General features: G+C 37.2%; 1 protein-coding gene across 1 annotated transcript; it reads right to left on the reverse strand.

The window, feature by feature from the left end:
* Positions 1–228: 228 nt before the first annotated feature.
* Positions 229–4,714, reverse strand: LOC147539232 (AP2-like ethylene-responsive transcription factor ANT). Its single transcript, XM_086642410.1, has 8 exons — positions 4,086–4,714; positions 3,232–3,958; positions 3,078–3,160; positions 2,460–2,548; positions 2,303–2,376; positions 1,842–1,892; positions 1,530–1,606; positions 229–1,045 (listed from the first exon to the last, which is right to left on the reverse strand). Exons 1-8 carry the CDS (start codon positions 4,291–4,293, stop codon positions 477–479), a joined length of 1,878 nt encoding a protein of 625 aa, XP_086498536.1. The 5' UTR covers positions 4,294–4,714; the 3' UTR covers positions 229–476.
* Between the last annotated feature and the right edge of the window lie 13,157 nt (positions 4,715–17,871).

Consider the following 17,871-nt stretch of genomic DNA (forward strand, 5'->3'; position numbering starts at 1 on the left):
ACAAATAATATGAGTGAATGGCCAACGCATCTGCATTGCATTCTTGGCCTATAATATAGAGCAAGTCAGCAACTCATGCATTCATTTATTTCCTAATGAAATTCAACTAAGAGCTCATACCAAGAACAAAATCAGCCGTGATGCCATGCCCGGCCCGTATCCAGCCAGGATATGTTATCCCCGGCATACACTCATTTTCCAAAAAAAATAGCAAGAAAGTAACTTAAGTTGTTCGAAAGCTTCGAGGCATTAAGATAATCAAAGGCCTAGCAATGAACTTGTCATTGTTAAAACAGTAAGTTACAAAACCCTAACAACATTACTTGGTTGATTATACAGACCAGAAAATCTTTGTTAAGAATAATCCTTCTCTATCACTACTAAAGTTCTTTTGTTCTTCTGTCATGAATCCTTTCTTCTATACCAACCCCATTAGCTAATACACTTCTCTTCTTAACCTAAAGAGTTGTTTTCCTTCACTCATTCCATAGAGCAAACATGGGTAACTGATGAACAACTGATTCATTCTCTTGTCGATCTGGTACGGTTTCCATCCAATTAACCGAGCATTGGTCATCACCACCCTCGTCATGGGAGTGATTAAGAGAGAATTGAGAGTAATCTCCCCCTCCTACACCATATGGATGTTCATTCTGTGAAGCATTAATAGAACAACCTTTTGGTGGGCTACCCGCCGGGTTCAAAGAATTCTGATTGCTAATTGAAAGAACTGATAAAGAAGGATCTTGATAGTTATGTTCTTGTTCATCAGAGTTGTTGGACCATAAAATAGAAGGATATTCATCAGAAGAAGGTTGATTATTATCACCATTTGTTATAGGAAGAGGTTGAGTTGATTCAAGTTCAAGAGCAGCAGAAGAAGAGTCTCTTGGTGATCGTTTGGCGAGGTCACCTCCAATTAAAGTGGAACTTGAACAAATTCGCTTAACGTCGTATTTGCTTATATCGAAATTTGTCACTGCACTTACTCCCCGAAATTTGATTGCTGCAATATCGTATGCTTCCGCCGCTTCCTCTTGAGTACCTGCGAAATTACAACATTAATGGATAAGAGACTAACTCGATGAAAAATATGATATTTCAAGCGGAGCTGATACGAGGACTCCCCCGTGCACTCCCTGGTACACTCTCTGATAGGACGAGGGGTATTTTAATCTTTTCATAGTATTCTTCCCTTAAAAATTATTATAAAAATTGTTGTGTTTTATTCTTTCTTAGAAAAAATTGTATTTTTGTCCCGGCAAATCTCAAAGACTTAGGTGGACGGACAAGACAAGATTCAAAAGAGAGGGTTGGCAAAATGTCACTGTTATGTTCTTAGCAGAGGTATTCACTTTCCCCGTGGGCCTAACCGCCCGGAATGCAAAATTTAAACCTCAAATTATACCGGGCCGTCTATTATTTTAAGCTCTTATGCATAAATATTACTTCAAGATGATATTAATATCAAAATATAGAAAGAATAAAAACATAGATTCTCTAATTGAAAAAAGAGAATTAGGGTTTACTGAAAGTTCCAAGATACAAATCCTTGTTCCCTGCAACCCTTCCAATTCTAGCTTGCCACCTTCCATGTTGATGATGTCTGTTCAAAATGATCAAACAACATAAATACAAGATCCTAGTTGGTTACATGCCCATAACATAACCTAACTTATACTGAAGAACAAAATTAATATGTATTAATTGTTATCTCATGAATATTTGTGCCATATAAATATGTAGTTTCAGATGATTCTGAAAAAGCTGCAAAAAATGCAGTAGATAATGGAAAAGAAAAAAAGACTTAATTAATAATAGAGTTTATGTTCTGAGACAACCTCGTCACCCCTCTGTACATAGATGCCCCTCTTGAAAATCCACTACTTTTCCTGATCAAATTTCAATCAAAGGATTCAAAATCATCAAAAAAAATTCAACCCAAAATTTCAAAGAAAAATGCTAGATAACCATTTCGGCCCGCCACATCACCCTTCCGCCTGTGGAAGGCCCCAAATTTTGAGTCGCCACATCAGCGTTCGGGTTGTGGACGGCCCCAAATTTTGAGTCGACCACATCACCGTTCGGCCTGTGGACGGCCCCAAATTTTGAATCGGCCACATCACCGTTCGGGTTGTGGACGGCCCCAAATTTTGAATCGGCCACATCACCGTTCGGCCTGTGGACGGCCCCAAATTTTGAATTGTCCTCATCACCGTTCGGCCTGTGGACGGCCCCGAATTCCGGGTCATCGAGCGTTCTTGATATCAAAAAATTTAGATGGAGAAGAGATAGAGATTACCTTCTCAAGCTAGCTACAAATTCTTGTCTTGTCATGTTCTTCATCTCTTCAAGCTCTTTCTCATAAGTAGTCAACTAAATCAAATATTGAAATAATTTAAATTTAGAAGTGTAGAAGTTGTAAATATGAAGTAATTAAACCTAGGGTTTTCACCTACAGGAAAATTTATATGAGTTGAAGGACCCCAGTACTTCAATGCAGCTAAATCATAAGCCCTAGCCGCTTTATCTTCCTTATCATACCCACCTGATTCATATAAAAATAGGGTTATGGACAAAAAATTAGTATTAACACGCCATCCAATGCTTTCAATCTTATCATATAGAATCACAGAAACCCAACATAAAATAAATGAAGGAAAGAAAGAAGGGATCCAAACTTTACATAAATAGAGTCTTGATCTTACCAAGATAAACTGCTCAAAGTGGTACATGATGATGAACCCATATACAAAAACATGAAATATAGCCGTTAGAATATGTTGAGTTTGAAGGGAACATAATAATAATAAAAAAAAAATAAGAAAAACTAAACCGACATCTGAAATTTTATGTTGATTGCCGTGATTCGTGTTTTCGATGATTCTGAACCACCAGATGGCGAATTACGGTAAGTCACATAGGATTTCTGCCCAGAGTGTTTCTTGTTCTCTAGCATTACTCATAAAAGAAAAAAAGGAAAATGTCTCTCTCCCCGTCCGCTGTCTCGGCTGAATCTAGACCAAAGTATGTATCCGGAACAAATACACAAAACTTGAGTTGTTTTTAGTTTTTACCTTGCCTTCCTTTCCTTGTTTGGCCTTCCTTTCTGCAACTATTATCCCATAAATGAGCTTCATATCTTCCTGTCCATCTATGCCTGTTTTTACCCACAATTAAGTTAGTAACAGAGAGTAAGAGAAGTAAAACACAAAATGGAAAAGAACCCACCTAGTAACACCACGAAATTGAGAAGTTCTTTGACCAAAAGTATCAATTGATTTACGAGGAACTGGTTCTTTACCACTTTGGCGTTTTCTTGATTCTGTGACAGTACTAGTAGTTGGAGTAGTAATACATAATGGAGTAGGTTGTGAATCAGGAGTCATAGATAGAGAAAGAGACTGATGATGATGATGATGATGAAAGTTACTACTAGGGTTAGAAATATTATTATTACTATTGTTGGAATTACTAACTAAAGATGATTTTTGGTCATTTGGAAATGGAGCTTGCCTTAACCAATTCTTGAATCCTGAAATTGAAGTAGCATTCTCAAGTGAAACATGTTGGTAAATAGAGTTATTATTAGGGTTTGAGTTGAGGTTATAAGTACTACTTGATGAGAATATTGTTTGTTGTGGGTTTTCATGATATTGATGAAAGGATTGATTATTCATTGAAGATGTATTATTATTTGTGAGATTTTCTTGTATTTCATGACTACTCTCTTCATGGGTTTGAGTATTGAAAGGTGAAGGTGGTGGTATATTCATATTAATCCCACATTGAATATCATTTCCTTCTTCTTCTTCAAATGTTTGTTGATTCTCATGATGGGTTTGATAGTAAACATGATCATCATGAGTACTATTGTTTGAATATCCTCCTAAAAAATCTTCAAGCTTTGGCCCTTCTCTTTCTGTTGTAGTACCCATAGTATCATCATAGTTCCATTCTACAAATAAGAAAACTCCATCTTTATCTCATCAAAATAACAAACCCTAGCTATGCATGGAAAGGAAGAATCATAAGAGAGAGATAGAAATGAAATTTCATGATGTGGGTAAGGATTTTTAGACTACCTGAAGAAGTGGAGTGCCTGAAATCATCAACAACACAAAGAGAACCATCAGAATGTAAAGGCATGATAGACATATGATGAGAAGAGAAACCATTAACACCACCAACACCAACACTACCTCCTTCTTCACCACCACCAAAGCTAGCATCATCATCATCTATACTCAAGTGAGGAGTGAGAGAAAACCCTAACCAGCTATTGTTACTCATACTTGCTACTACTACAGTAATTTCTCTCTCACTAAAAAACAGTCACAGAAACCAAAAATCTCTTCAACTTTCTCTATATCTGTGTGCCCTGGTTCTTGGGTTATCTTGGTTTTTGAGCTTAAACTTCAAAACTTTTATGAACTAGCAAGAGTGAGTGAGTGATGATCCCATCATCATCATTATCATCATGAAATTTGTGTTAAGTCCAAAGATGTAAAAATTGGGTTTCTCATCTCATTTTCTCAACTTTCTTGAACTTTGTTCCTCAGCTGTTTTCAGAGTTTTAGAGAGAGAGAGAGAGAGAGAGAGAGAGATATATGAATGAATTTGTAGTGAGGAGAGAAAGTTTAAACCTTCATTTCCCTTCTCTTTCTTACAACCGATTTTACTGTGCCGACGGCCGACCTAGTCAATATAGTATAGTTTTCGTCACAAAGGCCCATCTTTTAAAACCTTATTACCGAAATAACATTCTATTTGTTTTCTTTTTTTTTTTAGAAATTGACCATCATATGCGTTAATCATTACAAGACCTCTTTTCAGAATAGGATTTTGAAGTTTATGTCAACATTATCGACCAATTGGACTACCAAATATTGACATTCCGTTTGTTTTTGATAATTAACTAATAAAAATGATAGGATTTCCTCTTATATCACCTCGTATATGTGAACAATGAAGTAAGGAAAAATTCTAAGGCCACAGAGTATCAACAGTGAAGATTTAATGATCAACTCTCTCTACATCTGTGTTTAAGGGTCCGTTTGATACGCGAGAAAGTATATGGGTAAGAAAACGACTTTCTTTCCCGTACCTCAAAGTCAAATTTTATGTGTTTAATAAGAAGGTGAGAAAAAGAGTGCCTTTAGACAAATGGTTATTAATTATGTTTTATTTATTAATTGGGCCTTTAACCAGTATATAAATGTTAGGCATTTAAGGGGTGCCTTTGGAATTTAAGGGGGTGCCTTTAGATAAATGTTTACTAATTAGTTTTTTTATTAATTGGTCATTTTACCAATATTTAAATGTTAAACATCTAAGGGGTGCCTTTAGAATTTAAGGGGATGCCTTCAGAATTTCAACTTATTTATTAATTCGATTTTATTTATTAATTGGACAGAGATGAACAGAGAGAGTTACGGTAGAGTAGAAATAGAGAGGGAAAGTTATGGGAGGAGAGAGTTACGGGAGGAGGGAGTTATGTTGTGGAAGTCATTGAGTAATGATATTCCTGGTGTTTCATGTGCCAGTGACATACTTATTAAGTTCGCACAGCTGGAGAAAGAGGTGATTGAAAATATGAAGATGGTTGGTCAAGTAAGCGCACGTTTGAAGCAAATGCAGGTAACTCTGAGAGCAGCTGAACTTGGTAAAAAAACATGCAGAACTCGTGGTCTCATTGACCAACCAAAATGCAGAAGAGTCAGTATTAGAAGTTAAGCAGTACGAAGTGATAATCAATTCTCTTATTGAAGAAAGAAAGAGATTAAGACAAGAGGTTATTGAATTAAAGATGGACAAGAATGTGGAGACAGAGAGTGCAACAGAGCAAGAAACTCTTATTCGGAAATTGGAGGCATCACTTGCTAGTCAGGAATCCTCTATCAAAGATTTGAAAGGTAAATTATCAGGAAAAAATGAGGTAATGGCTTGCATGCATAATTGAGCTACACGACAGTTTACTTGAATATCTCAAACTATCAAAACCATCCAAATAAATTTTGGAAGATTCAACACGAAAGTTGGATCTCCTTTGGCCAAACAACATAAGAAGTTACATATTGAAATTGTTCATATCCACAAAAAAAAATAAGAACATTGCAAAGCAATGGGCTACAACAGGAGCACTAACAAGGAATGCCACAGGCTTCAGAAGCCACAACACCAAATATTTAAGGAAAAAGTATTAAAGTCCAACAAAAAATGAAAAACATAAAGACACAAACTAGAAAAAAAAAATAGAAAATAGACATTTACCAAAAAAAAGTGTTTGAAGTTTAGGTCAAAAAATGTTCGTTGATGGTAAACCTAGGTCGAGAATCGGTATGCAAGTACTAGGATGTAACAAGAAAACTATAGTATTAGAAGTTTAGAACCGTTAAGATGAAGAAAAACATAAACTGAGCAAGAAATTGAAAAATAAAAGAGCTATTTTCTGTTTGGCCTCCTACTTTGTGACCAGCTTCCTTCTTGGCCCCCTATTTTCCATAAATTAAAATATAGCCCCCTTTGTTGAGATAATTGTCATAATTACCCTTCCACTAACCATATTTTCAAAATAAAAAATAAAATAAAAAACATCTCTCCACCTCACCTTTATCTCTCTTCACCTCACCTCTCTTTTCTCCAACGAGGTTGTCGGTTGGAAATTTTTCTGGCCGGCGACCTTAAAAAAAAAAGTTGTTTCTCTTCTCACCTTTGTCTCTCTTTCCCTCAACCTCACCTCTCCACCTCTCCTCTCTCTCTCCATCTCTCCTCTCTCTTTCTCTCCACCTCTCCTATCTCTCTCCACCTCTCCGACAAGGTCGCCGACCGGCGACCTTAAAAGATAAAAAAAAATTAAAAAAAAATCTCCCCTCTCTCTAAAATCCTTCGCCGGAGGAATTAGTCTGTTCAGAAATAGATCTCTCAAGGTCTTATCTAATATTTAGAGAGAGGAGAATATATATATATATATATATATATATATATATATATATATCTTATCTAATTTTTTGGCCGGCGACCTTGTCAGAGAAGACAGAAAGAGAGAGGGAAAGAGGAGAGATGGAGAGAGATAGAAGAGAGATGGAGAGAGAGAGATGAGGTGGAGGGATGTTTTTTTATTATTTTTATTTTAAACATATATTTGTAGGAAGGGTAGTTAAGGAATTTAAATAAAAAAAGGGAGCCATATTTGAATTTATGAAAAGTAGGGGGCCATAAAGGAAGTTGGTCACAAAGTAGGGGCCAAATAGGAAATAACTCAAAATAAAATGAAAAGACAGACAAAATAAATGGTGAAGGTAAATGTTCAGAGAATTAAAGGAGATAACGAAGAGATACTTACACTTCTAGAGAGTCGAATTCTCAAACAGAAGAGTCTGTGAACATGAATTTGAAGAATAGATCTTTAGAGAATCCATAGAGTGATCGTTAAGGTTGAAGAGAAATAGAGAAGGATTAGTAACTGAAAGTAATATAAAAGGATTAGAAACTAAAGAACTGAAGAAGAAAGAAAAAGGCAGAGTGAGTGGCCGTATGGCGATGGAATAGAGAGGCAAAGAGGAGGTCAAGGGGAGAAGAAAATGAAGAATTGGGTTTAGAAATTTCCAGACATCGTTTATATACGATCTGGAATCAATTTAACGTTTGATATAAAATCATACATATCTAACGGATTAAAATTATTCGGACAACCGAGTGGTTACTTGGACAGACTAAATGGGTAGACAAAGACAGGAAAATAGACATGCAAATATTGCGGTCTCATAAAGTGGCTCATGTTCGGGGCGGTCATGGGCGGTACACCGGGTAAGGGCTTCTTGCCAACCTTCATCCACTTCCATCTTTTAAGGCGGACAGGTTTTGTACGAGCCAGTAATCGGGTGTCTATGGACACTCATGGATGCGGGTGCCCTTGGTCGATCCAGGAGAGGGCCAAAATCATACCCATACCAACAACTTTTTAAAGTAAGAAAAAAAGGTGAGTTAGGTATTTGCAGAAAGGGATAATCGAGGATGCTCTAGTGACTTGTGGATCGTGTATAGAAGGTGGGCTTTGGCATGCTTTAGCCTTCTGATGAGACATGAAAATGTACCATCTGATTCTCTTAACTCGGACTAGTTAGTCCATTTCGAGCCGTTACTCTCATGAATTGTTTATTTCTCTTACGCATGTGTCTTCTTATGAGGTTGGTGCGAAAAATGATTAAAAACGAGCGAAAGACACATGAAGGGCATTTCGGTCATTTGATTATCAGAGTGTTCTGGAAATTTTAGTACTTGGATGAAAACTAGAGTCGAAGACGAACCCAACGGCGAAAGCGGAAGCCAAATCGAAGTCTGGATGAGAAAAATAGGGAGGGTCAAAGTTTTGATCCAAATCGGTTGACTAAAGAGCATCCAGACGACACGTGGCGGCCAATCTGACGCAAGATGCAAGTTTCGGTACATAGTCGGGCTATGCGGGATGAATTTCGAGATTCTCTCTAGAATTGATTATGTGTGCTGCGATAACATTACTACGATGCTCCAGACACGATCTAACGAATTTGGCTGCAACACGCGCACAAACAGATCCATCTAACGACATTGTCACTTTAGTTCGCTGATCCATGATGCACCATAGCAACCTGACTGCCAGCAAATCACGTGATGATTAATCCCCTCCCATATTTCTGGGAATTTCGTTCTCGTTTGAGGATTGGTTGGTTATTCTATTGCCAAATCCCTCATCACCATTTAAAACTAGGGGTGGCAATTTGGTCTGAACCGACGATTTTTTCCCAAACCCGCCCCTAATGGAACGGGTTTTACCGACCCGTTTATTAAACGATTCGGGTTTGGTATGAAGTTAAAACAAATAATCGGGTTCGGGTCGGGTTTGGTATTAGATAGTAAGCTCCGTCCCGAACCGATTAATACGATATATATTAAATATATGTTTATTAAGGGTATGTTTTCAAAACTTTAATCTTATATTATCAATTTAACTATGTTATGTTTTATATTATTTAAGTAGTTGTAGTGTTTATGATTGATAAACTCAGAGTCTTATAAAATTTTGTTAACGATTGTTATGTTACTTCAAACTAAAATAACTTTTGTGAAACAAAACACAAAATATTTTGTTTGAACCCGACCCGACCCGACACATGTTATATTAAACGGGGCGGGGCGGTAATGGTTTAGCAAATTTAACTTGGGGCGGTTATGGTAATTGAATATCCGTCCCGATTAATTATTGGGACGGTAATGGTAAAACCCGTTTGCTACCGGGACGGAGTTGGGAAGGGGATGAACCGTCCCAAACCCGCCCCGTTGACATCCCTATTTAAAACCTAATATGTTCCCTTAAGTCTCAACAGTAGAAAGAGAAAGGAAATGTTAGAAAAAGTTTGGAAAGAGATTTTAGATATAGAACAGTGAAGAAATCAGTGAAGATTGTGAGAAATCTAGAGATAGCATATACTCTCTAATTCTATTTTGGAATAGAGAAGATTTCTTTCAGAAGGAAATATAGCTAAAGCAGTAGATAGAAAGAAGAGCTTGGTTAAGAAGATTTTCAGAATCTTAGAAATCAGAGAAATTGGAGAGAAGATAAAGCTGAAGGATATTCGAAATAAACAGAGACATAGAAAGAATGAGCTGTGAAGATTAGAGAGATATTAGGAATTCCTTTCTCTTGGGTTGATTTTGTTGGTTCTAAAATTCAAAAACTTGATGGGCTTAGAAAGTTTCCTTAAAAGGTCACCACCCGCAAGTATATGGGTGTCAAGTAATAATATATCGGTAAGGCCGGGGTCGATCCTCAGAGACTAAGTGAAACATATCCTAAGACTTAGAAGTAGCATTTTTTCTTTCAAAATTGGGTTTTGGTGATAAAATCTAAAACGAATAAAATAAAATAATGATACAAGGAACTCAATGGAGGAGATGGCCTAGGATTTTAGAATCCACCACATAAAATCACCTTTATCACAAATATTTAACTAACTAATTCTTTTTATAACTCAAAATTCAAGGTAATGAACTACCCGAATTCCGGAAGATGTTTTCGTTAAAACCTGATTGATAATCATAAACTTGTAATTGTTTTATTTTGAAAAACAAATCTAAAGCAATTTAGACATTGAAGCACAATGAAGAATTAACCAAATAGAAATATGCCTCTAAAGATTCAAGAATGAGTTTCATTTAAACCCTAGACAAAGAGATTCAGGTACTCATGTTTATCAAATTAATCAAAGAAATTCATTATGAAGTTTAGAGAACAAGAAGAGTAAGAGAGAGATCACCAAACTAAAGACTTCTTGATGTTGAAAGATGAAGATTTTTGTAGCAATTAACTATGTTTCTTTCCCTCTCTCACTACAATCTTGTTTGTATCCTCCCTCTTTCTAGAATATCTCTGCCAAAATAAAGAAGAAGAAACTAAATAGATTTTGCTCTCTCTGTTTTCTCCTCTTTCTCTCTCTCTATAACTTCTCTAAGATTGTAACTGCTGATGTCAAAAATTGGCCTTTCGTTAGATCAGAATGAAAAAGGGAGTTGATGCATGACAACCTCCGTTATGTATGATTCCTCTGTTATGTTGGGGGTTGTTCTGCTTAGTGTTCCTGCTTCCAGCTCTACTTCCTGCTCTGCGTTTCTCTTTATTCCAGTTCCTCGCTCCTGATCCTTGTTCCTTGCTCTAGCTCCTTATTCTTGCTCCTGTTCGTCTGGTCTCAAGGAGGGAAAACCTGCAAAAGGTTCGAAAATCGCTCCGACGCTCAAGTCAGTCAAGGTGCTCTTTGCAGTAAAAGAATGAATATTGATTGATCCTTTGTGGAGGGCGAGTTATGAGAACTCTGAGTTTCTTGTGATCTTTTTCGGTCAAAAGATCGTGTCCTGTGAAGGACGATGTGGGGGCCTTTTATAAGCGATGTTAGGCCGACTGTGATTAGTGGCGGTGGTGAGGCGGTTGGTGTCAAACCGAAGGAAAAGTTTCCTCTCTTGAGTATCTAGGGTTTTTCTCACAATCTATCCCAGATCTTTGATAAGTGGAAGTTCCTAAGTTCAAGGATTCTTCGTGGATATCTTGCCGGTGTGATAGACTCTAAAGGAGAAGTTTCCTCCTTTAGATACATGGAGGCCAAACTGGCTTAAACACTTCGAGATATGTAACCGACTGAGATCTTTCTAAAAGTTTTGGGATTAAGTAAGTAGGTCGCGTGGCGCTGCTGCCTCTCCAGTTCTGGGCGTAAGACACTGGCCGAACCTGTGCGGACCCCCCTTACTCCTATGAAGACCCCAGATCTGATATGTCCATGCTGAGGGCGTTTTGCAGGGCTGGTTTCTTCTGGTCGACCGCTTAGTTAGGGGAATATTTGGTAGACCATCAGGGCCTCAGCTGTCCTGCTACCTTAAGCCGGGTTGACCCAGTAAACTTCAGGTCTGATCTTGACTCTTCAGACATTAGCCAACGTCTGGACATTTTATTCATCATCATGAGTCCCGCCACTCCTTAGTCGAAAGTAATGAGACTGAGGAGTAGAAGTAACTCGTGTGTTTTAAACATTGAAGACCCTGAAGTCAAGGATTTTACCTGGACTAAAGCTTGTTTCGTGAAGCTAGGCCTTTCTTTTGGTTTTCCAGAGCTGCATATTCCTGAGCTGATTTATACCAAGCTGGTAGAGACTGTTGATGGTAAAACCTCTATCCTCTAAGGCTGTATTCACCAGAACTGATTCAAGTTGTGTTTGCCTTTGGTCTGATGGACGCGTGGTTTGTTCTCCCGAGACACATTTCGACCCTGCTCAAGCAATTAATTTCCTTTCCATGTGTGATTCTGTGATGTCACGCATTTGATCTTCTGATCACGCGTTTTCGGCGCTGATCTTTTGGGTTGTTGTGCACGGGAATTACTTCAGCATGCGTGGCCACGTGTTGTCTTGTTAGTGGGAATTCTAACGCGTCTCCTTGAAACCCGCTGATATCCCCTCGAATCTGATCAATCTCGAGCTATGCATATCTTTTAGTCATTATTCCTTTGAGCATTCCCGAGATGTGTTTGGTCTTTGTCTTACTGACCCTTCATCTGTTTTCACGAAGTCCCCTGGCTATTTCTTCCCAGTATAAATAGTCTACTTTGGTTCTTTAACTCCTCGTCACCAAAAGTTGATCAAAAGTATCCTTCCTTTCAAACTATTTTCCAACTCTTTTTTCCCTTTCTTCTGTTTCTCCCGAAGATCTGAGATGAGGCCTCTTGTTCGACTTCATGCTGGTTACCTACTTGAAGGATGTTTTTCCGACAATGGAGATAGTTAAGGGTGGACCTCTCCATAATGGTCGTGGTAACCCCATGTCCCATTTTGGTAGGTTCCACAAGGAAGTAGGGTTACCAGTGCTGCCTCCAACTATGGTGCTCAGGGCAAGGTGATGATGACAAGGGGGTTATTTTTTCCTCGGTTGTCTTCTGGTCTTGGCAGCTCTTCTGGAAAGGGGTACCTAGTAACTTGTCTGTTTTTCTTCAACTGAATTGCGTGACTGCTCTTTTAGCCATTCACGTTCTTTGTTTTTTTTCTTGCCCTTGACTTCCTTCTGAGGGTTTTATATATTTTTTTTGCAATTTCTTCTGTAATAGGTCCCTTTTAAGAATTAATGAAAAGTTACCTTTTGGCTTTTATGCTTTTGCGCTTCTTTTCTATTTTCCCGCGTTCAGGTATGTCGATCCTCCACTTCTTATTCGCGACCATTTATTGCGACTCTTCGGTGGTCACGCCCGTTCACGATGATCCTCCTACCCTATAAATAAGCTTGAGGGTACTGCTGATTCCTTTATACCTGTTATGGCCCTTTTAATGGTTAGCGAAAATCTTCCTGGTGGTGACGTGAGGGTCTCTTTCTACAGGGTCCTGAATGACGACGATTCCTCGGTTGAGAACTTGTGCATGGAAGTGGCCAGTGAAGGTTTCATTGAGATCATTCGTCCTCGAGACCTTTTGGATGACGACAATCTTTCGGCGTTGGCCGTAGCCCGTCCTCTCTATCCTCTGGTTTATTCATTAATCGGTGTCACAAGCACCTCTGAACCTGCCATTTTTTTATCGTTGGGTTTTTGGTTCGTCGTCGTGGGGGTGGTCGGTTACTTGCCGTGATAATTAAAGCCTCGGTGGTCGTTGACGGTCCTCCTACAGCTCCTTCGTCTTCTTCCGATGTGCTATAGTTTTTCGTGAATGGCGTTTCCCTGTTTTATATATATATATATATATATATATATATATATATATATATATATACACCAAAACAAGCAGTAAATGTAATTAATCCTACACTTACTAATGCATTTTCCCTAAACCTACTACGCATGCTCCGAATGATCGTTCCAGCAAAAATAATAATTTAGACTTATTTTAGCATGACCTAGGTCTACTGATTCCCTCTGCAAAATAGAACCCTAATTAGCGTAACTGCATAGCTTAGAATGATTTTCGAGTCTGGATTTTTCCCCTGATCATGGCCAAATGCTCTCAGGGATGTTTTTTGTTGGCTTGAACTCAACCAGTTTAGCTAGGACTTCTCCTTGGACCCCAGGTCGTTGCTCTCGCTACCAGGGCTGGTTTCGTTGGCTTGAGCGCAGCTAGTTTAGCTGGGACTTCTCCTTGGACCCCTGGTCGTTGCTTTCTCTACCAGGGCTAGTTTCGTTGGCTTGAGCACAACTAGTTTAGCTAGGACTTCTCCTTGGACCCCTGGTCGTTGCTTTCGCTACCAGGGTTGGTTTCGTTGGCTTGAGCGCAACTAGTTTAGCTAGGACTTCTCCTTAGACCCTTGGTCGTTGCTTTCGCTTGCTTGAACTCAGATGGTGAAAGCTAAAAATGAACGTAAAAAACAAATAATGCAAGCAAACAGATATAGTATAACAATTCAATTTTAAATAAAAAAATTTAGATTAAATTAAATAATTTGAAATTAAACTAAATAATTTAAAATTAAATAGTTTACTTCATGTTTATTCAAATTGTTTCTTAATTTCATTTTATTTTTTTTACTTTAATTGATTTTTAAATTTTTTAGTTTTTTAGTATTTACTAGGGTATTGTTGTGCTCTAGGGCACGAACAGTTGTATCAATCAAATTTGATGACTTTCCGTATTTATTATTGTTATATTGTGATACCCTAATTTTTTGGTATTCTAGTTATTTTATTTTCTTTTGCTTTTTTTTTTTAAATTAGTTATTTTACTAAGAGAGAGAGATATTTTAGTTTCTTTATTTTAACCCTTGTAATATCTTTTGTTTTGTTTCTTAAATTAGTTATTTTATTTCTAAGAAGGACAGAGTTATTTTTTAAAATAGGTTATTTTATTTCTAAGAATAACTATATTTTAAATTTTGGGAAGAGCTTCTAAACAATATCCTTTACTAAAAAAAAGATGTTTGTCTCAGTCCCCGTTTTTCGCTTCCGTTTTATTATACAACAAGGCTACACAACCCGCCTCATGGAACTCCCACTTGAACCGCATGTGAGAGAAACAAGAGTTTCTCTCTCTACGTGACTGGACATGTGAGAGGAGAGAGAAACAAGAGTTTCTCTCACATGCGGTTCAAGTGGGAGTCCCACAAGGTGGGTTGAGTATACTTTTTGTTTATTATATAGATTTATAATTTATTTATTTTTACTGAATTTTTTTATTCTAATTTTTTATTATTATTTTTTAATATAATTTCTTTTTTAAGTATTATTTCTTTTTGGTTTTTTTGTGCAATTTAAAATTATTATAGTTCTAGACACCAATTAGTAAAACGTGTTGTCAAAGGGGTCGATTTATTGCTTCGTGGCCAGCTAGAGCCTAGAAGTGATGCAGCGCTTATTCAGGATAAGTTCACGCGTTCAGATATCAAATCGGTCGTTGGATCTTGTATTCTACGTACAAGACTAACTCAGTATCGTGCCTCGCGTTGCACTTCATAAAGAATTAGAACTTCGTCTAAACCTTTTACAACTCAGAAAAGGCCTTAGATCTTCGTCTAAAGACTATAGAACCGAAACTAAGAAGATTTAATACTAAAATACTGAACTTTATTAATTCAACTGAATGAACTAAACAACTACCCGATCCCTTATATAGTATTTGGGGTTTCCTACACCTATCAAATTCTGAACAACTTCTAAATAAATAAAATACTAGTTTCCTAAAATTATAAAACTGCTAAAAATAATAATTCTCTACTAATAAAATTATTATACTACTAAAATAACTAGATCTGGAGATATCTAAGATTTTTGAAATATCTTCAGAAACTCTCCCTGCATCAGTTTCGACTGAATCTCGACCAAAGTATGTATCGGGAACAAAAACACAAAACTTGAGTTGTCCTTAGTTTTTACCTTGCCTTCCTTTCTGCAACTATTATTCCATAAATGAGCTTCATATCTTCCTGTCCATCTATGCCTATTTACCCACAATTAAGTTAGTTAGAGAGAGAGACAGAGAAGTAGACCACAAAATGGAAAAAAAAGGAAAAAAAAGAAAAAGAAAAAAAACCTATTGGAAGAAATTTCAATATATGTGGGCTCACATATGTATAGACATGTGTATGGCTATCTAAGTAAATTGTCAAGTCGTAAAGTAGTGTAATATAGATTGATTTGACTAGTAGGTATCAAAGTGTCATGGAATAAACGTGTAGAGATCATTAAGTGATTTCTAATTTGATGAGGGGTCAAATTAGAAATATAAGTCTATATATAGGAGTTATGGTCCCCATTTGGGCTTCTTCCCTAATCTCTACACTTTTGGTTAAGTGTGAAATCCCTTCATCGCAAGAGAGATTCTAAAGAGAAGAAGAACCACGTGGAAGATCAACCCATCACACCAAATACAAGCTATGGATCAAGGTACGCTTCTGTGATTAAGTTTAATCTCTTTGAATCTTGTGGAGATATGTGTAGTTTGGATTATACATTTCATATTGTATGGTATTTGTATTTGATTATATGAATGTATAATAGTATGATTTAATCTAACAATTGGTACCAGAGTCACTCCAACTTTAAGGTTCATTGAGATATTTCATAAGTTCATAGTATATGTTTTGCCTTATGAACATATGAAGGTTTTAGGTTGTCAGTTAGAATTATACTGATCATACCATGTGCTTGTTAATTCATCATGTTGATTGATAAAATTATATTAACACATCAAGTTTTAACATGATGATATCTTGGTTAATTTGTTATATATGATTTTATGTGTAAAATTATATTAATCTTTTATGTTAATCAACTAGATTAGTAAGTTTTATAGACACAATAAATTTAGTATAAACATATGTTATTAAAATTTTGATATTGAGTTAAATCTTTAATTTATCAAAATTATGTACAAACATATTGGATTAAACATATTATTTGTCAAATTTTGGTGTAAGATTTTTTCTGGGATAAAGTTCTTATTTTTTCCAAAAAAAAAAATCGGAAATATGAGGGGATTTAATTCCCACTTACACCCCACATGAAGTGGGGTGGGGGTGTGCCCACGTTCCATATTAACTGGAACGTGGGCAGACCAATCAGTTGGTCTGAAATAGACCAGTTGACTGGTCTGAATCAAGTTGGTCTGACTGGGTTTGAGTCAAGCAGATCTGACTCGGACGAGTCAGACAGATCATTTGGGGTTAGGTCGGTCTGACTCATCTAAGTAAGACCGATATGACTAGGTCAATTATAGACCAAATTAAGGGTTCTTTTTTGGGACATTTATTTTAGGGTTATTTCCCAAATGGTCCCCAACTTTGTGACAAGCTTCCTGCCTGGCCCCCTACTTTAGCAATAATTCTCGTATGGCCCTGTTTTTCCGTTATCTTTAACTTTCCGTTACCCTCTCTCCTCCATCTCATTTTCTCTCTCTGCCAAGTCACCTATCACGCCACATCATCATCTTCTCCGGCATAAGTCGCCGCTCAGCCAAATTTCCGCCCGGCGATCTTCAATTTTTTTTTTATTCTCTCTCTTCTCTCTCTCTAAATTTTTTTTTTATTTCCTCTCACCTCTCTCTAAACTCCGGCGAAGGGGGTTTCCCTTCGCCGGAGGTCTGTCGAACAGACCATTGAAGGTCTGTTCTTGATGAACAGATCAAGTTTGTTCATCACGACAGACCTCCTGCGTAGGGAAACCCCCTTCGCCGGAGTTTAGAGAGAGAGAGGTAAAAGGAAATAAAAAAAAATTTAGAGAGACAATAAAAAAAAATTTGAAGGTCGCCGGGCGGAAATTTGGCCGACCGGCGACTTATGCCGGAGAAGATGATGATGTGGCGCGATAGGTGACTTGGCAGAGAGAGATAACGAGATGGAGGAGAGAAAGTAACGGAAAGTTAAAGATAACGAAAAAAGGGGGACATACGGGAATTATTGCTAAAGTAGGGGGCCAAGCAGGAAGTTGGTCACAAAGTTGGGGGCTATTTGGGAAATAACCCTTTATTTTATAAAAATTTAAATAATAAATGACGGATACATCCCTCAAATAATATTTGACATTTGATAGAATTTATTGAAGTAAAATGTCGCCAAAGTGACCTCTTTTTATGTAGATTAGTTCAATGACAATGTCGGAGTAGGTAGTGTGTGTGTGTAAATTCGTGCGGGTATTAAGTCCACCCAAAGGTAGTTTAATATTTGACCGAACTACATATACACATGCGGTGATAAATGTGAGATGATTGTAAGGTGTCCAAGTGAATGATGAGTTGGTCCAAAGATAGACTTAGTTTTTTTTTTTGTTGAAAGAGTTGCTCTTTATTGATTATAATAAAATACTTTTACAATACTTCTTAATTAAAAGATAAGGCACGTGCTTCCATATCTTGGCTCTTTTCTTCTTTCTTGCCCACTTTG

Source organism: Eschscholzia californica, unplaced genomic scaffold (assembly GCF_041429995.1).
Source record: "Eschscholzia californica isolate CP2 unplaced genomic scaffold, dmEscCali1.0.p SCAF_5, whole genome shotgun sequence".
NCBI lineage: Eukaryota > Viridiplantae > Streptophyta > Magnoliopsida > Ranunculales > Papaveraceae > Eschscholzia > Eschscholzia californica.

What these genes read in the sequence shown, in the direction of transcription:
- LOC147539232 (XM_086642410.1), bottom strand. Translation starts at nt 4,293, where the DNA reads ATGAGTAACAATAGCTGGTTAGGGTTTTCTCTCACTCCTCACTTGAGT. An exon ending in CAGGCACTCCACTTCTTCAG is followed by an intron (nt 3,959 to 4,085) that starts GTAGTCTAAAAA and finishes TCTTATTTGTAG; the next exon opens with AATGGAACTATGATGATACT. An exon ending in CAATTTCGTGGTGTTACTAG is followed by an intron (nt 3,161 to 3,231) that starts GTGGGTTCTTTT and finishes GGGTAAAAACAG; the next exon opens with GCATAGATGGACAGGAAGAT.